The sequence below is a fragment of the Narcine bancroftii genome, chromosome 9 (genome assembly GCF_036971445.1).
Source record: "Narcine bancroftii isolate sNarBan1 chromosome 9, sNarBan1.hap1, whole genome shotgun sequence".
NCBI classification, from domain to species: Eukaryota; Metazoa; Chordata; class Chondrichthyes; order Torpediniformes; family Narcinidae; genus Narcine; species Narcine bancroftii.
Genome location: NC_091477.1, coordinates 87476502 through 87504403, shown reverse-complemented (window position 1 = coordinate 87504403; position 27902 = coordinate 87476502). Strand labels below are relative to the sequence as shown.

Sequence of the window (27902 nt, the reverse complement as noted above, 5' to 3'; positions counted from 1 at the left end):
TTGATTCAGGCTCTTAGAACTGTTTTATCTTCCATAGTGGTATAAAACTGAAAATCTTGCATTCTACTGAAAACAAAATTGGAATTTCTGCACGAGGTAATAATGAGCAGTGTGATTGATTAATGGATTTGATCTATAATCGACTCTTTCGGTTTATTTTCAAATTCGAAAGTGAATTACCGTTTACTGTGATGCATTGGGCAATATCTTCTGGAGAAACGTTAAGCACCCTGTCTGCATGGAATACAGATCATTGTCACTGGCGTCTGCTCAACAAACAAACAGAGCCAATGCAATATTAAACATCCCAGCCTGGCATCTCAAATTTACTGGCCACTTTTCTATTCTCGTGACTTAATAAATAAATGGAAGGTCGCATTGATCGTGTTGAATGGCAGAATGGCAATGAGTTTATACCGCAGATATTGTTGTACCACTTCTCATTGTCTCAGATCCCTGATGGACATGGAAAAGATGAATAATTGAGGATTCGAGGTGGAGAAAGGGAGTCGTTTGATGGGATGGAATGGCTCCATGCCCCCTCGGGATTTATCGGAGAAAGCAAGGTTAAAAACTTTGCGGACTGGCTATGCCTCCTTCCATTTACAAGATGGTCAAGTTATCGGTGAATGGGATCAAATGTGTAAGAGCAAACACACGAGGTGTCGCATTACATGTGTCGTTTGGTGAAACTGACAAACCAGAGTCAGACTGAAAGCTGAAACCATCGGAACTCGCAGATAAATTATTGAAAAGGCTTGGTGTCTCGTCACCCGAACCTATTGATCGCCGGCTGATCGATGTGACTCCTTGACGGATCAGACGAGAAGTGAGTACTGACTGTGGGGACCTTGACCCACGCGAACCTTGCGCTGCCGACTGCACCCGAGGGCGTTTCAGCACCATGGAAAGTAACAAGCGCCTCAAGCAGATGATCACAGAGATGCGCTCTGAGATGAAGAAACTGGAATCAGAAAACAAAGCCCTGCGTGTGAAGTTAAGTCAGAACGGAAAACGGGCAGAGGTGTTGGATCTTTCCCTAAAATCCGAGGAGGCTTTAACCCACACGAATCTGCGCAGGAACATTTCCGCCCCCGTGCTCGAAGGAGAAATCCGAGGTAACGAGAATGAGGAACTATTTTGCCTCTGCATTTACCCCCTGATCGTATCCACTTCTTCTCGCCTTTCCATAGAGACAGTGATGGGCGCTGGGTAGATTTCAAGCTGCCAGTTAGTCCTGCTACAACTGTTCCAGTGAGTCTCAAAGCAAATCTCTCTGGCCATGTTCAATGCAATATCAAATTCGCCAACTTGGGGTAACTTTTTTTTTTCTCGATCATAATAAAACTGGCCTCTTCTGCCAGTCACCCCTTGTGGTTTTGTCTCTCTCCATAAGAGTCCTCTGAACATGACACATGAGGCTCAATCAGCCCATTTGATCTCATCCTACCAGAAATATTACCTGTGTTCTACTCATTGAACTCGTCTCCTTCTCTGCAACTGAAAATTAGTTTCTTTCCCTCAACCTGAACTAATAGTTGATTCGCTTTCCATAAATATTACCCGTCTTGCTGAGTGATTTGCAGCTTTTAATCCCGATTTCCAACATCTGGAGCCCTTTTTTGATTTTCCTTCCAGTTTACACCTTTTATGTTTATCAACAGTATCAGTATATTCCATTGATCAATTTATGTACTTCCAATTTTGCTTTTTATCCCCCAATAAAAAAAACATATAAACAATGAGCTTGTATAAGCTAGTAAAAAAAATTTAAAAGAAAAAAAAATTGGGATACTCAACAAATTCTGAGGTGCAGTGATTCTTATGCTGGAGCCATAAGAGGCTGAAGTTGATATAAACTGGAGTTTTTAAAAAAAATGATGCAGGAACCCAAACTGATGGTTGACATTTCAGGTCAAGAGGCTGCATTAGGACTGTTACTTTGTTGGCTACTCCCAATAATCCTATATAATTAGGGCAAATATAAAAATATTTCCAAGAATTCTCCAGAAACCTATTGCAGTATGAAATAAATTTGGATTCAGCTTCATTGAAGTGATATACATTCCTATCCTGGGGCTAGTTAAAGCCCAGCGTGCAAGGTAATATTGCCCTTTTAATTTTAATTTTAGAGATTTACTTTCAAAATGTACCCAAGAGGTTATTACCAATTTATAAATTGTTATTATCTTCAGGTATAATCATACTGAATATAACTTGCTTTTGGAAAAGAAAAAGGAATGACAGTGAGATTCAATCAAGTGGATTTCAACCTGTCTCAAAATTATTAGATACAACTTATTTATTTACAGGTAACACGATGACAGTGCGTCGCTACTCCATATCGTCTTTACATGCCTTTACTATTGGGAATAAACATCATAAATCTCCAGATCAAAATCAAATCCATCGAAGGAGTAAGCGAGATGAACGAGAGTCAGCTGAAGCAACCCCCTCTTGCACAATGATGAAAGTTATAAAAGGCCAAGGGATTCTCGCTGAATTGCCAGGGGCAAACAGCTCTGAAGAAAAACATCGTCAAGATACACCATTCCAAGGGTACGTACGCAAGTGCAAGTACGCAATGAAAAAAATGATGAGATCAAAGATGTAACCCAATGTTCCAAATCTTTCCCTCAACCTGAACTATGATGAAATTGTACAAGGCATTCGTGAGGCCAAATTTGGAGTACTGTGTACAGTTTTGGTCACCAAATTATAGGAAAGATATAAACAAAATAGAGAGAGTGCAGAGAAGGTTCACGAGAATGTTGACAGGATTTCAGGGTCTGAGTTACTGGGAAAGGTTGTGCAGACTGGGGCTTTTTTCTCTGGAGCGTAGAAGATTGAGAGGGGACTTGATAGAGGTGTTTAAGATTTTAAAAGGGACAGACAGAGTAAATGTGGATAGGCTTTTTCAATTAAGAAAGGGGGAGATTCAAACTAGAGGACATGGTTTAAGATTAAAGGGGGAAAATTATAAGGGGAACATGAGGGGAAATTTCTTTACGCAGAGGGTGGTGGGGATGTGGAATGAGCTTCCTACAGATGGGGTCGAGGCAGGATCATTGGTTACATTTAAGGAAAGACTGGATCGTTAAATGGATAGGAGGGGACTAGAGGGGTATGGACCGGGTGCTGGTCAGTGGGACTAGGAGGGTGGGGATTTGCTACGACATGGACTAGTAGGGCCAAACTGGCCTGTTCTGTGCTGTAAGTGGTTATAAAAGTGACCCTCCAAGCTTGACTAATTTAACGTACAAAATTTAAATTGAAAAAATGATTCCAGAAAATAAATTAGTGACTGATTAAAGAGCAGTTCAAGAAAGTTAATTGAGATAACATATTTAATATAAATATAAAACATTTATTCAAATAATGACATTGATAAAGTTAGTTGTGTCAAGTATTTGGCCTGTGGATACTGGAAAACTAACAGGAACAGAATATGTTGGAACATACCAAGTCATTGATGAAGCAGGAACAATGGGTGACAACAAATTCAAAATTTGCAAATGTTTTCTTTTTAAATTTAAATTTCAGCGCAGTAACAGGCTCTTTTGGCCCTATGAACCTCTGCTACCCAATTACACCCAATTGACGTACAAACCCCGGTATGTTTAGAGGGCTGGGAGGAAACCACAGCCCCTGGGGTAAACCTATACAGACATGGGGAGAATGTAAAAACTCCTTACCGAGTGGGATTCGAACCCCAGTCTCGATTGCTGACACTGTAACAATGTGGCGCCAACCACTACACTAACCATGCCAAGACTTTATTCCAATGATCATTTAAAATTCCTGCAACAAAGGAAGAATCATAAAAATGTACAACACATAAATGGCCCCTTGTCTATGGTGACTGTCCTACCTCTCTACACTAATTCAAATTGTTTTCATTGAGCATATCTTTCCTATCTAACTGTCTGTCCAATTCCTTTTAAATATTGTAATTGAACTCGCCTCTAATGTCTGGCAGCTCATTCCAGACAACCACCATCCTCTGTGTGAAAAACGGACCTATTGGATCTCGCTTAAATTTCTCCTCTCTCTCATATTAAATCTGTGCCATCCAGTTCCAGATTGGGAAAAGAAATATTCTACTTATACTATCTATACATAAATGCCTACTTGGCAGGGTCATTTCATGGCCCCAATTTTCTCTCTTACATCCCCTATAAACATCAAAGGACGAAATTGATATCAATCTCCTTTACTTGACATAAGCATAGTTCTTTTCTCTGATCAAACCTTCAGTATCATTTGTTAACTAACATTCCCTGAACTTGCACCCTTGCTTCTTGCTCTTACAGGAATATATTTAATGACTAAACTTACTGACTTGTGTTTCACTGATTCACACTCATCAGATGATAATACACGAGAAGGGGCAACGGATAATACTTTGTAATTTACAATGATTAGAGTTGATATGGAGTAAATTCAACTATTTGGAATATTCCAAAACACAATCACAAGTCTACATTTATTTTCAATCATGAAGGAAAAGTTGAAATGCTGGAAAACTCATGAAATCAGACCGCATTTCTGGAAAGAACCAGTTTCAGGTTGACATTCCCAGCATTTTCTACTTTTATTTCAGACTTCCAGCATCTGCAGAATTTTGATTTTCAATTAAATACAGCCACTTCATTTGGATTTTTTTTTTTGTCTGAATTTCAATTACCTAAACTTTGGTTTAAATGCTGACAATCATTGAGGAGCAAACTATAAATGACTTGTCATTGCAAAGTCAAAAAATGACAGGCATTCTATCCAATACTGAGTCTTAATGTCTTTACTCTAACGGATATATTTCCAACAGGTATAAAATGAAGTCTGTAACATTTCTTTTGCCTGTTGATGTTGTATCTCGTCCTGAAGATCAAGATTTTTCTCACTGCCTGGGATATCAGAGTTGCAATCAGCTGCCTCCAATTCAGGAAATTGACTTCTAAGCAATTTACTTTCTATTGGAACTCTTTTACATGCATGTCTGTATGCAATTATTCTGCTATTTCACAAAAGATTTTCATAAAGTCCAAGGAGTAGTTTTTCAGGTCTGTAATATTTCATATTTCCATTATTGTGAATTAATATGGTACAAATGTATATTTACAGCATTACAATGAATTGATGATATTCACTGGATTTCTAATTTATAACACTGTACTGTGCCTATAACTACCAAAGAAATGGAAGCTATGGCAAAATGCGAATAACAGACCCGGGATATAATTATTAATTTAATTCAAGGAGAATTCTGTGATCTTTTTCATGACTTTTCATTTACAACTCAGAAACATTTCATTTAAAAAAAAATGATGTTTGGGTCAAATGGAATTAGAGAAGTATTTCCATTTCCATTATATGAATGAAATGTAGCAGTGGTTTATTTTTTCTTCCAAAATCTGAAGTTTTTTTCTGAATGCAGGTGTGTAATGCACATTACACAAAGATTAGGGAAGTGAAGAGCGAGGCTGAGGGCAGAATGATTTTCAATATACTGCTTCCAATGGTGGTAAAGCAAACATCCAAGTGCTAAGCAGAAGGAGCAGGGAATGGAAATAATTGGATTACTCTTTCAAACAAATGATTAAAAAGTGCCTGGAGGATTCTTCTTGAATAAGAACCACAGAGTATTTAACATTTGGAACATTGTTAATGATGTATAAACACAAATGTTCCTTCTACATTATGCCACGTTAAATAGCTCAAAATTCCTAAAAATATTAGAATTGCAATGCCTCGGGCTCTGTTATTTGTGGCAACCTGTGGATTTTCAAACATAAGTATTGTGTATTAGATTGAATAAATTTTCAGTACAAGAATGTGATATTCACTGAAAAAATGAATGGATTTTAGCTTACATTATCAGACAATATATTAATAAAACTGTAGTAATGCATTCGTATAGTTTGATACACTTTCTATTTGACATTTGGGTGTTCATTTATCCCAAAGTACAGGTTTGTAAAATCTAAGAGCCAGTAGTCCTTTTTCTTCTAATTCAAATCATTTACAGTAAAATACACAAGTTTGATCTGACTTTCCGCTGATTCTGTTTTCCCATTGCTTGTTCATTATGATCTTTTGGAAGTTGATCAACATCACTTGATTGCTGGGTACTATGGACACTACAGAAGCTCCCATAACTTTCTGAGATACGCATCCTTCCTGAGGATGAAAAAGAAATGCCACTTTTTTTTTCCAATTGTGACTGTAAAATCAATTTGTTGATTTGTTTAAAACGTGAAGTATACCTGTTGTGTGCTTTATTTTTGGACAGTTATTTTCAGGAACATCCTCTGGTGTATCATGGTACTTCATTACAATTGTAGATTGTCGAACCTGGTACGCACTGCATTTGGCATCTAACCAAAAGAAATTACATCTGAACAGGGGACTACAATATTTAAAATTGTAGTGATATCTCAAAATTATTGGAAAAAAAGATCTATAAATTGTGAAACTAACAGGAATTTCTTGTCTCTAAAACAGCACGGACAGGTGAAAAAATATGGATCAAGTGTGATGCAGAATCTGTGCGTTAATTATGAACATTAATGTTTTGCACAAAAGTGCTGGACAATCTCAGCAGGTCACACAGCATTCTTTATGGCAAAAATACATAACCAATGTTTCAGCCCCGAGTCCTCGGTCAAGCTAGGATAATTAAGGATGTTGGACTTCATTAATAGGGGATTGAGATCAAGAGGTCATGTTGTAAATATGAATCTCTGGTGAAACCATGCTTTTGAGTATTGTGTTCAGTTCTAGTCACCTCATTAGAGGAAAGACGTAGAAGCTCTGGAGCAGGTGCAGGGGAGATTAACCAGGATATGACCTGGATTGGAAAATAAGTCTTATGTGGGAAGGTTAGCAGAGTGGCACTTTTCTCTTTGGAGCAAAGAAGGATGAGAGATGACGTAATAGAGATCTATAAGTTTCTGAGAGGCATAGGTAAGGTAGACAGCCAAGGCAGGATTAGCAAACACCAGAGAACATATGCACAAAGTGATGGGAGGAAAGTTTAGGGGAGATATCAGGGTTAAGTTTTTTTTTTAAACCCAGAGAATTGTAGGTCCCTGGAATGCCTTGCCAGGGGTGGTGGTGTAGGCTGAAACAATAGGGGCCCTTAAGAGACTCTTAGGCACATGGATTAAAGAAAAATAGAGGGTTATGAGGTAGGAAGGATTTAGTTTTTTGGTAGGAATGTGTAGGTTGGCACAACAGAGGGCTGTGGTGTGTCATTCTATGTGGATACAAAAGCAGGCAGGTACCTTGTCGAAGGGCTCAGGCCCAAAACGCTGATTATGTATCTTGACTATAAAGATTACTGCATGACCTGCTCAGTTTCTCCAGCATTTTTGTGCATTAAAACACATCACAGCATTTGCAGACTTTCTTGTTTAATTTAATATTTTACACTGTTTTCTCCGACCAGCGTGTAATGATGATGTTGCATATCATTATTTAACACGAGGTAACATTGTGTATTTTGCAGAGAAAATAGAATGTAAAACATTGACATTTACATTAACACACAGATTCTGCAATGAATGCCTTGGTGAAGATCACGATTCATGTCATTTACAAAGTATAACAAATGGAAGCTAACATTTTGTGACCATTACTATAAATTCCATGATTAGGCTTATTTAGCTTGGGAACTGAAATTTGAAGCTTCATCCTCCTAAGAGTCAAGATATTAAGATGATGATTTACAATTTTAAAGGCCAAAAATTAAAATATACCTTTATGACTAGTACCTCCTGTGTTTGACTCATGGAGAGATAGCACCGAATCTTGGCCAGAATCTGATTCCCTTTGTGACCTTCCCAAGATTTCATTTTCTGATGCTGTCAGGTTCCTAATAAGGAAATAAGTGTACATCTTCCCTTTGCCTTTAATGTCAATCTCGCCTCTTTCATGTATCTCAAAGCTTTTATCTTTGAGTGCACTAAAATAGAAACCAAATAAAATTAAATTTCAATTTGTCATTGAAGCCAGGATTCTCTTTTAATATCAATGGAAATTTGCCTTATGGATCTCTTTCTTTTGGTTTTAACATTGTTGGATTTCTTTTGATAAACTGCAGGCATATTATTAAAGTTGTACTAAAATTACATTGAACTGAGTATTTTACCTGAAAGCACTGGGACTGAGGTGGATTTTGTTTGGCACTCCATGACTTTCCATTCTGGAAGCAGTGTTGACAGTGTCTCCAAAAAGGCAATATCGAGGCATCTTTTCTCCAACAACTCCAGCCAAAACTGGGCCTGTTGTTACTCCAACCCTTATCTTTATAAAAAAAGAAATAAATGCCATAATATTTGTATAACTAATTAGATCAATTAAAAGTACAACCCATCATGTGATTTATAACTTCACAGAATTCAATTTGTATTAATCAGTAAGTATTTTATCTTTTAATAAATTTAAAATTTGAAATAAAATACCTGAATAGGTTTTCCAGTCACAGGATTTGTTACACCTTTAACTGCAATGATCATTGCCAAGCTAAAATTTGCTACCCTTTCAGCATGTGAAGAAACTGGTACAGGAACTCCTCCAACCACCATATAAGCATCTCCTATTGTCTCTACCTTTACAATTTGGGACAAAGGTATTTCATTAATAACATATTATCATGGGACTTGCAATATATCAATGAGACTAAATTATTGCTCTCTTCCATTAGTTACAATTCTTTGTGTTGCAATTTAGATGTTAACAAATTTTTAACTTAATGCAATAGAGCATAAACCCTATTGTTAAATATATGATTTATGTGCAATTTATTGCTGCCATTTTACGCACCCACTTGTAAGAATGAAGAAAATTGATACCTTGTAAACATCATGAACGGTGGTTAATCTGTCAAATTTCAGGTACATGGTGTTGAGCATAACCACTATTTGAATTGGTTCACATTGTGCGCAAATACTAGTAAATGTCACAACATCACTGAATAGTACGGTGCATTCTTTAAATTCACCTAGAAAAGAAAATTTAACATAAGTAACAATTTCATTAAATACTGGAAAATGGTGTTTGAGTTATTCATTCATTAATGTAACTTAACAAAGTCTCTGAAAAAGCAAAATTGAGGCATCTTTTCCTCAAATACTCCAGCGTGGACTGGGCTCATTGTTACGCCAACTCTTAGTCTTATAAAAAAACAGACATGTTATTATACTCATGCTCATAAGGTCAATTAAAACCATTACTTGGCAGAATTCAATTTGCATTGACTAATAAATAATTTATCTTTTAATAAAATTCAGATGGTTTAGTTTCATGCTCATTGCTCATGGTTCCTCTAAATTCACCATGGATGAAAATCACCCTGGGAAGTTTTCTGCCTCATATATTCCCCCTTGCAATTTATTCTTTAAAATACTTTAAAAACAAGCTCAATAAATATTGCTATCATTTTTATCCTTGAGTAAAATCTTTAAATTTATACTGTTTTTCTTAATTATTGCTGTCTTATCAATGTAACTTACATGGTAACTTAAATGTTTATGACATTTGAACCATACAATAAAACATTAACACCATTAAATAAATTATAGACAAAAATACTGCAGAAGCTGTCAATATGAATTAAAATCAGGATATACTGGAAAATTTAGGCCAGGAACCATATGTGGAGAGAGTTCTGATGAAAGGTCAATAATCTGAAGCAATGGTGCCGAACTTGGCAAATATTCCAAGCATTCATTATTTCTATGTTACACTTTTTAAAAAAAAAATGGTTGAAGATTCTCTGTGGTTTGAAATGAGTAATATTAACTATTAATCCATGACCGTGAGCTGATTATTTTAAATAATGCCCCTGTAAATACGTAGTTCCTCAATTTAATTATTTTAATAAGACACCCGTCTTTCATAATGCGACCCATCATGCCTTGGGCAACTCATGGGCAGAGGATTTTTTTTAAATAAATTCTCTACCACCTTTTGATATGAAAAGTGAATTAAAACATTCCCTGATTTCTTTTCAGGGAATCTACAGAAATGTTTGAAGGCACAACTAATATCAATTTTTACAATTTAATAATGGAAAAAAAATTGCTGGATGTGAAATAAAAACACAAATAGCTGGAAATGTTTATAGAGCAGTTAGAGTCAAGGAAAATAAAATTTAACCTATTAGACGATGTCCTGTGACAGGCCAGTTACTGCACAACTGATCAGCTGAAATAGCACAGTATAAATAACTAGGTGACCCCCACAACCAATTTATCAAATAACATCTGCATTCCTGCAACATCTAGTCATGTATGTTGGTATAGCAAGTAACAAGAGGAGTAGAATCCATGAAAATTTCTCTCCTCGACATTGGGAAAGCCCAACATATGGCTGTAAAAGCAACTGTAATTACTTTCAGCCAGAAGTCCCCATCTTCAAAGAAGCTTACCGCAAGCCAATATTTGCTGTTTAACATATTGCCTATTAGCTTCAACAGCATATATATCACCACAGAACTAGCCATGCGTCATGCTATATTAAATTGTGGTTTCTATCACCAAGGTTTTAAACTGTCCACATCTCTACTTTCTGCTCAAAACAGGGCAATTCATTTGTTCATATTATCAGAAGTGCCTCCTTCCTTCATTATTCCCATGTCTCCTTTCCCAAACAAAATTAAATGATGGGTGGGCCATCTTTACTGCTTTCAACCACCATTTCCTGGTAACCTGCTCAGCAATCTTCAGTTCCACTTGGATAAATCTGATACATAGCATTTAACAACAATCTAAGTGGTGCTACCAAGCCAGCATTTGACTGAAACGGGGCTCAAAGAAGAGTAGAAAAACTGACAACACTGGTATCAAGCTAAGCACAAGAAAAGATAGTTACAATTGTTTTAGACTAATTATTTCATTCCAAAGGGATCATTGTGAATTAAAGACACATAGGCAACTGTAAATGCTGGAATCAGAAGTTAAACACTCAGCTGGATGAACTCAACAGGTCAAGCAGTATCAGTGAGAGAAAAAAAAGGTCCACTTTTTGAGCTGAAGCCCTTTTAAAAATTGTTTAATTTAGACATACAGCATGGTATCAGGCCATTCTGGCCCATGAGTCCATGCCACCCAATTTACACCCTGTTAACCTATACCCCGGTACGTCACTGAAATCTCTGTTGTTAGTCTGGTGATTTCTACTTCAAACTGCTGAAAGTGGTATGTCACTGTGGGGGGAAAAGACAGATGGTGCCAAAACTACAGATTACTTCAATGAAAACTGCAGCATTGGTAGTGGTCTATACCCAGATCTCACCAAGCAATGTGAATGAGGAAGTCTATAGAAAGGGAAAGGTCACAGCAGCAAGTATTTTAAAAAAAGTTAAATGAAGAATCAAGTTAATAATCATTTTTAATCTATTATAAATGTTATTACCTATGAACTTCTCATGACATTATCATCCATGTCATGAAGGAATAGTTTTCATAGATATCTGAATCAAGAAAGAAGGTGGGCTTTGAAAGATATAAATACAAAGTGAACACGAGGGAAATTTGCTCTCCAGATCTGAAGGGTTAATATGTCACTGAAGAAAATGTAACTGCACAGACATTGCTGATCGATGATTGAGCCCACCAGAGAGTAAATGCTCTCTTAATAATGTCATTCCTTCTGCAGGATATTAAATGTGAAGCGTGCAGCAACATTTACTAACATTACTTAGTCTGTTCTGTCTTTTCCAATTTCTCTTTTTGAACTTTAAGTTTGACAGTGTATCCATAGTTCTTTTAATATTCGTTATAACTAATTTAAATCTATTCACCTGCCTCAACTTTTTTGCCTTCTTTGAGTTGGTTGGCTACATGTTTTGGTAGCATTGCATAGAGCAATGCTTCAGTTTTCTTCTTTTCTTCTTCGAGGTGCTTGGAGAGAATTCGCAGTTCTTCCTTCTTTCTTTCAAGATGATTGGATAATTCAATTTCAGCAAGCCTTTGTTGATTCAGAAGAATGAGATCCCTCGTCACATCATGAGGGGCAATATCTGAAATGTGCATATGCCTTTCTTCAAGCTCCTGTAAACTGCGCAACAGAGGTGAGCACAGATACAACATGCATTGACAATGTTCCATCCACACCATTTGACCTGAAAGAAAACGATAAAAATCCATGTAAGAAGCAGTCATTCAATGACCTTGAAATAGTTAAGTCGATGGTTCTCAACCTTTTTCTTTCCACTCACATACCATTTTAAGTATTCCCTATGCCATAGGTGCTCTGTGTAAGGGATTACTTAAGGTGGTATGTGGGTGGAGAGAAAAAGTTTGAAAACCACTGTTTTAATCATACTTAATTGACTCGTCATGTGCTCAGTTTCATCGCTCCAAAGGAAATGGGCCAATGACAATTTTTCTCACGCAAAATATTTCAGTAACAATTGGGTCTAGAGCAGTGATTCTCAACCTTCCCTTCCCACCCACATAACACCTTAAGCAATCCCTTACTAATCATAGAGCACTGATGGCATAGGGATTGCTTAAAGTGGTATGTGAGTGGAAAGAAAAGGTTGAGAACCACTAATCTAATGTTCATATTGCTGAACACAATTCTATTAGAGTAAGCCATTATAAAAGTTCCAGCATAATTTTGGAAGAAAACCTTGGTAAATTCCTAATAGGAATTTAATAGAAAAGTGCTTCAGATTTAAACCAAATTTCATTTCTGGAGAAAGCATTGAACAAAGAGGTACACACATGATGCATATGGGTCTGAAAAGTGAAAGCTAATTAACATTGGAGTTGAGTTTATGGACCCAAGTACAGTAATAACAATTAACATAGTACTTGGGTACTGCAAAATAAGATTTTGTCATGATTAAAAGTTGATGAAAGTTAATATGCTTATTTGTAACTGGGAAATTTTTTTGTTGCCTAGAAATCTTCCATGGGCTGCAGAAGAATGAATGAAGTGGGCAGGTTTTAATCACAGCTGATATTGATACATCAGCCTGTACGATCTCACCTTTGATACCCTGGGAGTATGGTATGGGGAAGGAAGAGGGCCAGTGCTACCATTAGGCAGCCCCCTAGAGCGCAAACCTGAGAGAGGCAATGTTGAAGAGAGATTCCAACAGCTCCAGCACCTCTGTGTCATGAATGACATGATTCTACATATTAGTCGGGAAAGGAGGAAGTGGTAAGGCTCATGTCGAACATCACATCAAGTATTGCACCGACCTCTCAACCTGGTCAGCACTCCTCCCCAACCCCTATCCCCCAGGCTCAGCCTGGTCAGCAAACTCTCTCCTCCATGAGCTTAGCCTGGACAGCAAACCCACCCCCACCCCATGCTCAGCCCAGCCTAGGGTGCAAAATAGTCTAGAACCAGCTCTGGGAAGGAATAAGTCTGTTGTTGCAAGAAAAATGAGCAGAACTCATACAAAATCCAAGATGTATCAGTAAGAAATAGAGGATGAATAACTGGAACTGATTAGGGAAAATAGACAAAATAACAGTACAGATAAAGCAACAAAAAAAAAAACCTGGCCAATCAGAAATTAACTAGTTCAGTGTTTGAAATTGAAACACTTAAATATATCTCTGAATGAATATTAAGGATATCAGGATAAAGCAAATCTATTGCAACATTTTTGATCAACAGCTAACATTGATACTCATCTTGATATGTGAATGCTACAGATTCAGTTGTTAAGGTGACTGCAAAATATAATATCCCATTCAGTTTTGTAGAAATGGAAGCACATCAATATCTCATAAATACAGTAATATAGGACTATTTCCTGCCTTTATATGTCAAATGTTGCTTTGCAGACTCAAAAGTTGTTCAAAATTTTGACATCCAAATTCTAGAAAATATTAGATCAAATTATGGCATGTATGTACCACCACATGAGCAACATGGTATATGTCAAGTATAAATCCCATGCTCAAGCTTATTTATCTGTCAGTGGTGCTTTGAAGTTCCCAGTGTAAAATTCATGGTTGCTATTTATGGTAGACTGTGTGACCTTTTCACTATGCACCTTTGCATAGTGAAACAAAAAGTAAAAATATACCAGAACATTGGCTTATCCAGGATTATCACATGTTAGCATGTTGGATCAGATATAGGACAGGATATGTGCAAGAGAGTTTAGACAGCTTAGAAAACGTCGATGGGTTCCCATCCAACACTCAAAAATCAGTTGATTTTTTTTCCGACGAGTTCTCTGTTTGGCATTGTATGATTTTAAAACTCAATGAACCTTTAAAAAAAGATTCTATTTTGACAAACATCCTTTTCTTTTGATTTTCCTATTTGGTTTATTTTAATAATTTCATGTGGTTAAATCATATGAGAGGTATTATGTAATTTACTCTCTCGGTGGAATTCATGCATTCACACAACTTTGTAAATTATTCCTGAATTTACGACCAACGGTTTGAATGTAAAGTCAATGGGAGCTATTTTCCTGATAAGACCCATTTTAAACAAAATAAAACTATCAAACAAGAACCTTAAATGTATAAAATAAATAACTAAATAATGCAAATTAAGATTGTTATTGATTAGCTTGGAACTCTGATGGGTTTTCATATAGAAAGTTCAGATGCAGACAGCACTATATTTATTCCATATTCTACAATGTATGAAGGATGTTGTAAATAGAAGGGAAATGTTGTCAGGAAATAGAAAGTACAAGAAGAATTCAAGTGGTCCAAGGAAATGTGATCATGTGTTGAATGTCACTTTTGGAGGAGAAGTGTCTTTGTTTGGACAAATAGAATTGAAACTATCTCTGTGGCAACATATATTTAAGTTTGGACAAATATCCATCATTTTAGAGTTGCTTCGCTTTTCCCACGCACCTCTAAGATAAAGCATCGGACGGTGTTTCCATGATTCTGGCATCATTTCTTGTTTTGTTCTTAACAGAAATGGACTGTTAATGAATTTCTGTATGGTTGAAATTTTGAATGTTACTTCTGGATGAACAATAGAGAAATATGCATCAAGTTGGATGTCCACTGTTCGAAGACCTGGGACTAGCTTCTGTATACTTGTCCCAGCTTGTTTTACTCTAAGCTTAAAAGACAAGGAAAGTATCAACCATAACATTTCCAATAATCTATATATAATTTAGAAAACAGAACAGGACAGCACTGAAACTGGCCCCCTTTGTCCCACATGTCTGTGCTGAACATGAAGCCCAAATCAAACTAAATCTATCCTAAGTAATTGACTGTTTAATAAATATGCCATTGTTTCTCCAAAAATGAAAGAATATTTGCTCCCTGGTTTATAGGCATGGAGATGTTCAGTTCAGAAGCAGATCTTTGGTTCAACTCCTCCATGCCAAATATTAGACCTAACAATGCTAATCGTATTTACGCACATTAGGCCCATTCTTTCTAAACATTTCTAATGGAATGTATATACCTGACTAATGCCTTTAATTTACTGTACCTTTATCTTCCCCTACCACCTCCTCTGGCAGCTCATTTTTGAACACTACCACCTTCTGTGTGAAGCATTTACCCCTCAGATCTCCTTTAAATTTCTTCACTCTCATCTCAAACCTTTGCCCTCTAGTTCTTTTTTGCATTTTCACACCTCCTAGTAACTTTAACATTTTGCAACCTCTTCATGTTATTCCTCAATGAGTGCACCATCGCATGTATTTTTATTAAATTACTTCCATCTATTCTATCCTATTCCTGAAATTGGCTGCCATCCTAGTTACTACAATACTATTTTGAATTGTCAACAGCAGTATTTGCTTTATATAAACCAATGCCAATTATATCGAAGAAATGAAGGTGTCAAGTACATCCCTGTTTTGTGCTGCTTTGTCTCATCAAAGGGAACAGCTGCAGAACTGCAGCAATTTGCCTCAGAGGCCTTGATACTCATTAGAAAATTAGTCAGGATTCAATATTTGCTGCTAGCTAGTGGTCTAGCAGAAGAATAACTAAATTGTAGGTGAATTACAATATGGTATTTGTACATGGACTCTCACTGAAAGAAGTCATGCTTCAAGTTTGTGTTGGGTAATGCTTTGTCATTGTAAATCATGGAAACTAATATGTGAAATGTGCAATTTTCTTCCCAGCTCTTTCAGGCAGTTGTGGAGTAACGCTTATACACATGGTGGTAAAGGATCTTTAATGGATCTTCCCACTCACCATCTCCTTTAATAATCACTGGCAACTGACCTTTTAACAAATGTACTTCCCAACCCTACCCTTTCTTTCATAGTCCAAGCTCCACCTTTCTCATTGTGAACCAATGGTGAACCTTCTGATCCCTGACCATCATCAATCTTCCTCCATCCTTCATCTCTCACTTTTCCCTACATAATCTCTCCACATTCAGCAATGGCAGAGCATCTAAGGAAAATTTTTCTTTGTGCAAGATCTAGTCAATTGCCCTGTACCTCCTGCATAACTGCATTTCTAAGTACTGCACCCTCAAATAATTAATTCTTGGCCACTGCCCAACAAATGTATGATGCTTTTAAACAAATCCCACCCAATATTGAGGCATCAATATTTTCAGATGACATCGGGAGGAAAAAAAGCATTTCAAGAGACATGAAATATACTCAAATACCACTAGATTGAAAACCCACCTCCTGGTTGAAGACAATATGAAAAGGAAAAGAATTACAAAATGATTTTATGTCTATCCATAGCTTGTCAGGATAAGTTGGTTCAAACCCTCTTAGCAGACTTCCTATGAAGAAAAAAAATAACACATGATTCCACACTTCTACATACAAGTGAATGGTATATGTCCTGGAAGCACTTAAATTTACAAGTACATAATTAAAAATTGTCCGAATTAGACATCACCCCCCCCCCCCCAAAAATAATAATATAAAATCCACAGATATTACTATATCTTAACATCTTTAACTTTTGTACAAAGCTTTGCAATCAGGAAGAAGGCTCGCCAGCAGCTACACTTTGTGAGGGGTATGAGGAGATTCGGTATGTCACCGAAGACACTTGAAAACTTCTACAGGTGTACTGAAGACAGCATTCTGGCTGGTTGAATCTCTGTCTGGTTTGGAGACGCCAAATCTCAGAACAAGAATAAATTCCAGAGGGTTGTTAACTCGGCCTACGTCATCACAGGCACCAGACCACTCCAACGAGGACATCTACATGAGGCTGTGAATTAAAAAAGCAGCCTCTATCCTCAAAGACCCCCATCACCCAGGCCATGCTCTTTTCACTCTGCTACCATCTGGAAGGAGGTACAGGAACCTAAAGATGAGCACTCAGTGGCACAGGGACAGCTTCTTCCCTGCTGATATCAGATTCCTGAATTGATCAATGAATCAAAGACACTTCCTTACTTTTTATGCACTATTTTTTTAATATATATTATTGTTGTAGGATGGTTCATAATATGAATGTTTGCACCGTGATGTTGCCACAAAACATGATTCGTTCATGACAATAAATTCTGATTCTGATAACATGTGGAAAATAAAGTTTTACAAACACAAGAGTTTTATCTCCTCTAGTCATTTTGAATTATCAGCACTCATTTTGGAAATGGTATAAATTTTACCTTTTCCCAATCTGACAATCTCACAAATTGTTTCCCAGTGACTTTTCTCAACAAAGGTTCCAGAGGCACAGCAGTTTCTATTTGTAGTCTGATTCAATGCTTGTTCCTGTTCCTGAAACACATGGTTTTGTTGAATGTATTTGTTTAGTTGTCTGGTTATTTACAGTATTTGAATAGATACTATTTTTAAAAAGGGAGGGAAAGAGAAATCAGGGAATTATAGACCGGTTAGCTTGACATCGATAGTGGGGAAAATGTTAGAGTCAGTTATTAAAGATGTGATTGCGGCACATCTGGAAAGTGGTGAATTCATTGGTCAGAGCAGCATGGTTTTATGAAGGGAAAATCGTGTCTGACTAATCTTATTGAATTTTTTGAGGATGTAACTAGTAGAGTGGATAGGGGAGAACCAGTAGATGTGGTTTACCTGGATTTTCAGAAGGCTTTTGATAAGGTCCCACACAGGAGATTACTATACAAACTTAAGGCACACGGTATAGGGGATATGGTATTGAGGTGGATAGAGAATTGGTTGACAGATAGGAAGAAAGAGTAGGAATAAACGGGTACTTTTCAGAATGGCAGTCAGTTACTAGTGGGGTACCACAAGGCTCAGTGCTGGGACCCCAGTTATTTACAATATATATTAATGATTTAGATGAGGAAATAGAAATCAGCATGTCCAAGTTTGCAGACGACACGAAGCTGGGTGGGATTGTAAGCTGTGTAGAGGCTGTTAAAGAGTGTGCAGGGTGACTTGGACAGGTTGGGTGAGTGGGCAAATGCATGGCAGATGCAATATAATGTGGATAAATGTGTGGTTATCCACTTTGGAGGAAAGAATGGGAGGGCTGAGTACTATCTTAATGGTATGCAATTAGGAAAAGGGGAGATGCAAAGAGACCTGGGTGTCACTGTGCATCCGTCATTAAAAGTGGGCAGGCAGGTGCAGCAAGCAGTAAAAAAGGCGAATGGTATGTTGGTGTTCATATCAGAGGATTTGAGTACAGGAGCAGAGAGGTATTGATGCAGTTGTATAGGGTCTTGGTGAGACCTCACCTGGAGTATTGTGTTCAGTTTTGGTTTCCTTATCCAAGGAAGGACATCACTGCCATGGAGAGAGTGCAGAAAAGGTTTACCAGATTGATACCAGGGATGGCGGGACTTGCATATGAAGAAAGGCTAGAACGAATGGGCTTGTACTCGCTGGAGTTTAGACAATTACGAGGAGATTTAATAGAAATGTTCAAAAAAGGGATTTGACAGGCAAGATGCAGGAAGATTGTTCCCAATGTTGTCAAGTCTCGAACCAGGGGTCACAGCTTAAGGATAAAAGGGAAGTCCTTTAGGACCGAGAAGAGGAAAAATTTTTTCACTCAGAGGGTGGTGAATTTATGGAATTCTCTGCCACAGGAAGTGATTGAGGCCGGTTCCATACCTATATTTAAGAGAGAGTTAGATTTAGTACTTGTGACTAGGGGAATCAGGGGGTATGGAGAGAGAGCTGGAACAGGGTACTGAGTGGATGATCAGCCACAATCAAAATGAATGGCGGTGTAGGCTTGAAGGGCCAAATGGTCTACTCCTACACCTATTTTCTATGTTAGATCTTGAAATAATTAGTATCAGTAATGGCAACATAAAGGAATCAGAATATTGTGGGACTCATCCACATCAGTGATGTCCCTGAGGGAAAGAGATCTGCCATCCTTATCTGGCCTGGAGTATAAGTACCTCCATTCCTCGTATGTTTCTTGACTTTTGAAGAGCTCTGGAGGACACTATTCAGCAGATCATGAATGCCAGCTTTGCCACTGATATTGACAAAATGTAAATGAATAATAAAACAATGTCAGGTGGGTTAGGTGAGTTATACAAGCATGTATAGATCCTTGATTAAATTGTTAGATTTTACTAATTATCTTGATATAGGAAAAGGAAAATGAGAGGCAGGGGGATTTAAAAAAAAAAGTCTGGGACTTTGGAACAAGAGCAGCTGAGAGCATGACTGACAATGGAGTTTGCAATGTGTTTGCAAATTACAGGAAGAGAGAGATCAGGGCTGGAGGGGGTTATAAAGATGATGCAAGATCAGATCATAGAGAGATCATAGATCAGATAAGATCATAGAGAGACTTGGACTTAAAGATGTGAATTTCAAACAAAGTATTGTAAATTAGCAAATGCAGGTTACTGGTATATGGGATTTGGAGAAGAGTAGGTATGAGCAGCAAAAAAATGATAAGTGAATGGATGTTTACTGACTGACTAGGAAAATGCACTACCGTCTTTAAACTATCAGTAACACAGATAAGATTTACAGTAATAGAGGTGACGATGTTCAATGTGACCAGTGCATAGTTGCCTTCTTTGTATTCCAGAAAATTATGGAATCCAACATTTAGCTCAAGAATTTAACAGGATAAACAATTTCCAAACAATCTGGCTGTTTATGGCAGTGGATGGGAATGTGGTGAGGTAGATGGAAAACTATGATGGAGTGAAACACAAAAGTCTGCAGATGCTATGACTGTAGTCAAAACATAGAAATGCTGGAGGAACTCGGCTGATCTCGCAGAGTGCATTGAAGGTAAAGATATTCTTTGGCTTGGCTTCGCAGGCGAAGATTTATGGAGGGGGTAAATGTCCACGTCAGCTGCAGGCTCGTTTGTGGCTGACAAGTCCGATGCGGGACAGGCAGACACGGTTGCAGGGGAAAATTGGTGGGTTGGGTGTTGGGTTTTTCCTCCTTTGCCTTTTGTCAGTGAGGTGGGCTCTGCGGTCTTCTTCAAAGGAGGTTGCTGCCCGCCAAACTGTGAGGCGCCAAGATGCACGGTTTGAGGCGATATCAGCCCACTGGCGGTGGTCAATGTGGCAGGCACCAAGAGATTTCTTTAGGCAGTCCTTGTACCTTTTCTTTGGTGCACCTCTGTCACGGTGGCCAGTGGAGAGCTCGCCATATAACACGATCTTGGGAAGGCGATGGTCCTCCATTCTGGAGACGTGACCCACCCAGCGCAGCTGGATCTTCAGCAGCGTGGACTCGATGCTGTGGACCTTAAGAAAGGGCTCAGGCTCGAAACATCAGGAATATATCTTTACCTCCGAGGGAAACTGCGAGACCAGCCGAGTTCCTCCAGCATTTCTATGTTTTGTCAATGGGAAAATATAATATTTCCAACAGGGCCGAACATAATGGCTTTGTTCTTTCCAGTGTGAAGGGTTCTTAGGGAGGATGCTTCAGGAGCTTGAAGTTTAAATTGACAATTATTAGAGGAATAGAAGGATTTAGGACATACCATTTTATTCAACTGTTCCTCACTTTGTTTGTGTACATCAGCCAGCTGCTGTGGAGTTCCAGATAATTTACTATGCTTCTCTGAAGATAAAGGATTCTGAGTAACCAAAAAAACAACATGTTCCTTTTTGCCTGTTTGGTCTTCGTCTTCAATTTGGCTCACAATTTCCATTGTGATTTCACATTGAAAAAAGTCCATTGCTACTGCTGCAATGATCCCTTTAAAGGATAAACAGATTACAATTTAACGTTAAGGAGGTTTTCTGTTTTTGATGAATAAAACTGTCAATTTCACAACATAAAGGAAAATTACATTATAAATATACATAAGCAAAAAAAAAATCAACATGGGATTACAAAGAAAGGTATAATGAAAGTGACACAAGGAATTCAAGCAAGTCTTAATCAAAATGAAAGGAACTATGATTTGATTAGGTATGAGTTGGCAATGATGGATTAGGGGGAACTTTGCAAAATGGGTTGATGATTAGTATGCAGCAGATAATATTTAAAGAATGTGCACATGAATCACAACAATAATTTATTCCTATCTGGCAGGAAAAAAAGGTCAGGAAAGCAGGCTCAGCTATAGATTAAGAAATAAATAGCTATAACATCTAAAAAGGAAGCCTATAAAAATTGTCAGAAAAAGCACTAGAATTGCAAAATGGAAGCAGTTTAGAATTAAGCCAAGGACAACAAGTGAAGATTGATTAAGAGGGGAAAGATAGAGAATGAGAGGGGTCTTGTGGGAAATTTTAAAACTGGCTCCAAAATCTTATGCAAATAGAAAAGTCTGAAATAAATGTAGGCCCTTACATTCAGAAAGTTAGGAAATGGTCATTGGGAACTTTTCTAAATTGATGCTGGGAATATGTTGTTGCACAAGTACATAAGCTCTCTGAAAATGGAAACTTAAGTAGGTAGGATAATGGGGAAGGCACATAATATGGTTGCTTTCTTTGGCTGAGTTGGGATGTCATGTTAGAGTTGTACAAAATGTTGATTAGGCCACCCAATACATTATAGGAGGAGAGTGATTAAGCCAGAGAAGGTGCAGAGAGATTTACAAGGATGTTGCCTAGCTTACAATATCTAGAATACAGAGAAAGATTAAGGAGACTGGGACTTTATTCATTATTCATTGGCTTTGGAGAAGGGAAACTGGAAGGACAAGGGAGACTGGATGGAGCAGAGAAGAAAGAGGTGTGTGTTCTTTGTATGTTGGGGAGAGTGCTCCACTCCCTCCCCCCCACCACCCCCAGCCAGTGACACCATCCCCGGCCAGAGCCACCGCCGCCCCTCCCCTGCTAGTGCCGCCACGCCTCCCCCAACAAACAAAGAATGTTGCCAGAGGGGTTGGTGGGGGATTCCAATCCTTGTGGATCAATGAGGGATAAAGGATTCCATGAGGGGATCGATGATCTAAAAAGTCTGGGGGTCCCTGAATTTCCTTTATCTCCAATGTTCTCTAATATCTCTAATGTTCCTTTTTTTCAGGAAAGAGGATCTAAACCGTGCATGGTATTTCAGGTGCTCCCTCAACAATACCCTATACAACTGCAACAAACCTCCCTGTTTTTAAGTTCCCTCCCTGTACCAGGAAAGGCAAAGTGCTGTTTGCCTTCTTAACCACTCGCTGGACCTACTTGTGATTCATGCATGAGAAAGTGCATGAGGGTTGGTGAAGGTAACTCTAGTAAAGCATTCATCATGTTATATAAGTAGCTAGATAATATTTACAGATGACTAACTATGAATACATGTACCACAAAATGATTGTGCGAGTTGTGTTGGACAACAATTGGATCTTCACGTTTATTTCAACTCATATAATCTTTACTAAATTATGCAGAGGTATAAATAAATCTGATCTGACCATTCTTACCAGGGACAATGTGGTGCAGTCCTCTCCTGTCAGAGTAATAATGCAGTAGCATGGAATTATCTTCATTTTTTTCTACCCTGAAGGATGGTGCATTCATCTCCTAAAAATATGAAAGCTATATTTAAAGTTGAAACTTGTCAGATAGCATTTATTATTTGCACCAATTCCAGTACTGTAACATTACACTCAATAATAAAGAAATAATTTTTCTTACGGAAATATTTTGAAGACTCAGTAATAGTGAATTGGATGGTTTACAATCCAAGATTTTTTTCAATAATGGGGTGTGTTCTGGCTGTGGAATGAAACTTCCATCAATTCCATTCACCCCTCTTTATTTCCATTTGATTATTTTTATCACCCATCTACATTAGTGATCATTTACAGTAACAATAACCTCCGAGTACATCTGTCGAACTGAAGCACCCAGTGGAAACCCATGTGTTTAAAAGGAGAATCAATAAACTTCTATTAGATTGGGACTGAACCTAATTCCTGACAGAGCCAGATTGTTGAACTACTTCCACCGTACAGTATCTAGACTCAAAAGTGAAGAATCCAAGCCCTTTGCTGACAGACCTTTTTCCCAAAATTTCATTTTTTTTCTGTGCTGCCTGAATAATCATCGGCAAAGGGAAAATAGTGGATGTTTGAATGATTTTCTGGCCATTTTAAGGTTAGGGTTTGGGTTAAAGTTACAATTTTCCATTGGCCAAATTATTACCTTGCACCACATTTACCATTACAGGATATAATCAATCTCCTCCCACATAGCAAAAATACAGTGTCAAAGCAATATTTAATCTTTTCCATCACATACTTTCATATGAAGCAATTGCTAACTGTAAACAAGATATAAATCAACTTTGCAGTATTAACACATTTGCAGTGGTTTAATGGTGCTTGCAATTCATGCAATTCTGAAACTAAAATTCTACAGCAATGAAATAGTTGTCAACCTTGTTGTATAATGGATGCTTCAATAAATATATGAACCTTCTATGTCCTTATTTGATCCCAAAGAACCCCAGAAAGTGTCATTAAACTTGCCTGATAGGACAATGAAAGGTAACGGTGCAATGGATCAAGATTCTCAATGAACTCCATCAGGTTACCTCCCAGAGTACGGAGCATGCGATCATATCCTGATCTTTTGCAAAATTCAAAAAAATACTCCCCAAATTGTTTCAGCAACACATCTGACTTCATATCTGGAGGCCATAGTAAAATAAAACATTACCTGGACAAAGCAACATCAGACTTTCAGCAACAACTTCCAGTTTGAACAATTATTTTAATGCATTAAAAGTCTCAAGGCATTCAAACAAAGGAGGAAAACATAAAATGATGAAATAAGTCCAGAGTCATGGGGAAAGAATTTAGAGAATGATAAATTCCACTAGAATGTGAGTTGGAGCAGGAGGAGTCCTTTCAACCCCTCTACTACTAACTCTGATCTTTTATTTTGACACCCTTTTCCTGCACAAATCCGACATCCCTTGACTCCATAAACACAGAAAAATCTACTGATCTATATTTCAATATACTTAGTTCCTCCACAGTCCCCTTGGGTAAAGAAATGCTAACATTTACTATCCCTTGAGCAAGGAAGTTCCTTCTCATCTCTGTCCTGAAAAGCCAACCGTTGATTTTGAGACTGACTCGGATTCAGTATTTTGTGACGCAGGAAACACAGTCTTTACTTGTGCCCTGTCAAGCCCCAAAGAATTTCAGAAATGTCAATGAGATCAGCTCTTACTCTTCTAAGCTCAAGGGTGAGTAGACCCAGTCTATTCAATCTCTCTTCAGAAAACAAATCCACTATCCAGGGATCAATATGGTGAACATTTGCTGCATTTTCCCTATTGCTTGCATGTCCTTCCTTAGATAAGGGAGCCATTTCCAACATAAAGATAAGGTTTCAAAGTGCTTTGAAAGCTGAAGGTAAATAAAAACATAAGCAGTGAAATTCAGGAAAGGAGCTAAATAAAGTGGGATATGACTATGAACATTGCAATCAATAATCAAACAGAGGGTAGGAGACAAGGAAAACCCAAACAGAATGAAAAATGAGATATTTTCCTGCTTTTTGCTCACTCTTTGAAGAAGGGCACAGGCCCAAAAAGTTGGTTAGATTTCTTTACCTCCTATGGGCACTAAGTTCCTCCTGCATTTTTGTGTTTTTACTATAATCAGTGTCTGCAGACCTTCAAATTTCACTCCTTGCTCTAGCAAGGTGCAAATTTTAGTGTGACAAGTTACTGAAAAGTGCCTAACTAAATACTGCCAACAAATAAGTACTTTAACAATTAAACTGAAGGACTAAGAAAGTAATAGAGCAAAGGTGGATGCTAGAATAGTCAATTTTAATGCCAAATTACAAACAGAAAGAGAAATGAAAAAGGGCTTCATTAGAGTGAAAGCTAAAATGTACAAGGTTCAAATATTAGATCTACATTTTTTAAAAATCATTGTAATTAAAATCTAAGGAAAATAAGCGTCCCACTTCTAATGGTTAATAATTCATTGTAATGGGTAATAATTAATATATCACATATGTTAAGGGATAATTAGACTGAAGTAGTCAAGGTAATTTTTATTCTAGATTATAGTATTCATATCTACCAAACAAGCATATTGAATTTCAGGTATTTTCTGCTTTGTTTCAGATGACAATACCATTTTACTAAGTTCACAAGGGAAGATTTTAATTCACCAATTAATGGATCTCCATATTTAACAATAGATCTTCCTGCACCTGATATTTATGTGGTATTTGTCCATAAATAATAGCATGTACAGTGGCCTTGATGACTGCCTTCGTGTGTATGGTCATTTATTGTAACCTGCTCCTTTTTTGTATTCATAGGTCAATAGTTAAATATGAATCCTGGCACTGCCTAATCTCCAAAAAATTTGTTTCAGTTTAAAAATGCAAAGAATACACATCCCGTTCTACACACATTAGATTTCCACAGTCTGTGGAGTCCGTTGGGATCTTCTGGGACCCCTTTCCAAAGATATGTTAACTGAATTTAAATCCTAGGATGAGCAGGGTCTCCTCGTGGTGTACTATCAAGATGTGCATTTCTTTTCCAATGGAATACAATAACATATAATTTAAAAAATAAAGTCACATTATTCGAACAAATTTGGGAACCATACATGGAACACAACAGAGAGGGTCTACCGCGGACTTCCACCCCCTAAAATGATAGAATGAGAAGAAGACGAAATGAACTGACCCAGTGACACAATTTTCTTGTTTATTTTCATTGAGTGATGACATTGTTTAATGGGTTTATTGTATTGTATATGTTGAACGTTTAATGGGTTGGGAGGGGGGTGGGAAGGAGGGAGGGAAGGGAGGGGGGAGAAAGGGGAGAAAATTACACTGTGTATATTCAAGAGGGAAATGTTTGTGTGTATTTTGGTCAATATGGTTCAGAGTGTGAAAAATTAAAAAAAATATTTAAAAAAGATGTGCATTTCTTGTGTTACTTTAATTTAAATATATTGTAAAATTAAAAATATAATGATGTAGCAGTTGTGTAACAATAACAGGAAACCTACCTAATAATTTGCACGCTTCCTCAACCAATCGCATTGTATTATCATCGGAATAAACTTCAAAAGTCATGAAAGTGTCCGGGACTTCAGCTGCTATTCTATAGAGAGATGAACGTTTGTTTGAAAATCATACCATAACACTTAGGATTTTAAATTCTTTTCACCCATATTAATACTGCCTAAGATGTTTACATAAAAATAGCACAACTCTTTCTGTATTTATAAAGTTGACGAGTTATGAGAAGACCGTCACCAGTTCTAGGCAATTTGCACACTCATGAACAGCGCCGACTGCTGGAACATGAAACTTTCCCACTGAAACAAGTGACCACCAAAGGCTGGGCATAATAATGGAGGGGGCAGCAGTGAATTTCTCCCCCCAAAAATCGATATTCACATCTGTAAGTACTGTACCAAATATGTAAAACGATAGATTTATCCGTATATTAATCACAACCATTTCGATTTAAATGATACCACTTTTGTAAAGCTGAAGACGTGGGACCACTTGGGAGAAGTGTATGCCCACAAAACAGGTATGGTATGCGCAAAAATGGTCGAAGTTTCATTTATACCGATTCTAGAGTGGTCTGAGCGCAAAGATTGGCTCCATTTGAAAATTATAGCTATGTACTGATCATAAATGCAGATCTATTGAATAGTTCACACTTTCATTGATTCTATATATCTTGATCGATTGTTTAGTCTTAACATATAAAAGGAAATAACTCAATCAAACTGTAATTGTCCTGATCCTTCTGTAGCAGTTGAACAATTCTAGTGGGTTTGCTTATGGTTAAGAAGAAATTAAATGAATCACATAAATACCTCAATTTCTCCCATGTTTCTTCTCCAAATGTTTCTATGATCAAAGACTTCAAGCAAGTGTTAATAAATCCATACTATAAACAGAAAACATTCGTCAGGTTATCGTTTAAACTCGCATAAAACTACGTTTTACATGATATTTTAAGGGGGGGGGAATCACATTTTAAATGTTCATTTCTAACATCTTCATGAAAAGAAACTACAACCCTTCAACCCCCATAACTCACGCGCCATTCATCCTGGTCATCATTTTGTTTCCCCTTGTCAAATCGGTCTCCCTGATCACTATTTTCACGTGTGCAAGACGTTAAAAGGCTTCGGAGTCGCACAATGTTGCAAATTTCTGTTGTCTACATTGGTATGGAACCCGACTACTGTAATAGCTTGCAATTTTTTTCATAAGACAGTTCTTCATTTTCAATGCAAGTTTCCTCTACTCGCCATTTTCTGATGCACTTGCCAAGCAAATCTGCTTAAATTTGATTCTAGAAGACAGTGGAATGAAATTTTGAATTCACGACGTTTGTTTTTTGCAACTGCCAAGATATTCTGTCTGTGATGCAATGTGTGTCATTCGTTCCACTCAAATGCATCACCGCATCTGAGACAGAACATTGTGATGCGACCCAGATCACTGGAAGGCGTGAAGAGACTCACAGACTTGAAACAACCCCTACCCCGAATGCCGGCAAGGTCACGGAAGTATTTTGTTTGCAGTCGTAGAATATAAATGCAAATAAGTAACCACCTTCCTAGTGT

General features: G+C 37.5%; 3 protein-coding genes across 4 annotated transcripts in view; 2 read left to right on the top strand and 1 right to left on the bottom strand.

Moving 5' to 3' along the window:
- Positions 1-207: 207 nt before the first annotated feature.
- Positions 208-9212, top strand: LOC138742408 (putative coiled-coil domain-containing protein 195). Its single transcript, XM_069896749.1, has 3 exons — positions 208-1118; positions 2313-2559; positions 4826-9212. Exons 1-3 carry the CDS (start codon positions 905-907, stop codon positions 4956-4958), a joined length of 594 nt encoding a protein of 197 aa, XP_069752850.1. The 5' UTR covers positions 208-904; the 3' UTR covers positions 4959-9212.
- LOC138743581 (guanylate cyclase soluble subunit beta-2-like) overlaps positions 3330-27902 on the bottom strand; it is a 46589-nt gene continuing 22016 nt past the window's right edge. Inside the window, exons 4-19 of the mRNA XM_069899098.1 lie at positions 27371-27493; positions 27144-27217; positions 26319-26413; positions 23796-23956; positions 22746-22845; positions 20859-21076; positions 17560-17671; positions 16610-16713; positions 14847-15063; positions 11804-12124; positions 8853-9001; positions 8463-8609; positions 8150-8304; positions 7758-7963; positions 6264-6374; positions 3330-6177 (exon numbers count right to left, since the gene is read on the bottom strand). Coding sequence (XP_069755199.1) covers positions 6020-6177; positions 6264-6374; positions 7758-7963; positions 8150-8304; positions 8463-8609; positions 8853-9001; positions 11804-12124; positions 14847-15063; positions 16610-16713; positions 17560-17671; positions 20859-21076; positions 22746-22845; positions 23796-23956; positions 26319-26413; positions 27144-27217; positions 27371-27493 — 2451 coding nt within the window. The 3' untranslated portion in view covers positions 3330-6019. The remainder of the gene's footprint in view (positions 6178-6263; positions 6375-7757; positions 7964-8149; positions 8305-8462; positions 8610-8852; positions 9002-11803; positions 12125-14846; positions 15064-16609; positions 16714-17559; positions 17672-20858; positions 21077-22745; positions 22846-23795; positions 23957-26318; positions 26414-27143; positions 27218-27370; positions 27494-27902) is intronic.
- cul3b (cullin 3b) overlaps positions 26373-27902 on the top strand; it is a 105793-nt gene continuing 104263 nt past the window's right edge. Inside the window, exon 1 of one of the 2 annotated variants that reach the window (XM_069896746.1) lies at positions 26373-26716. The gene's annotated coding sequence lies outside the window, so the exon portion shown is untranslated. The remainder of the gene's footprint in view (positions 26717-27902) is intronic. The other variant, XM_069896748.1, reaches the window with a different exon arrangement.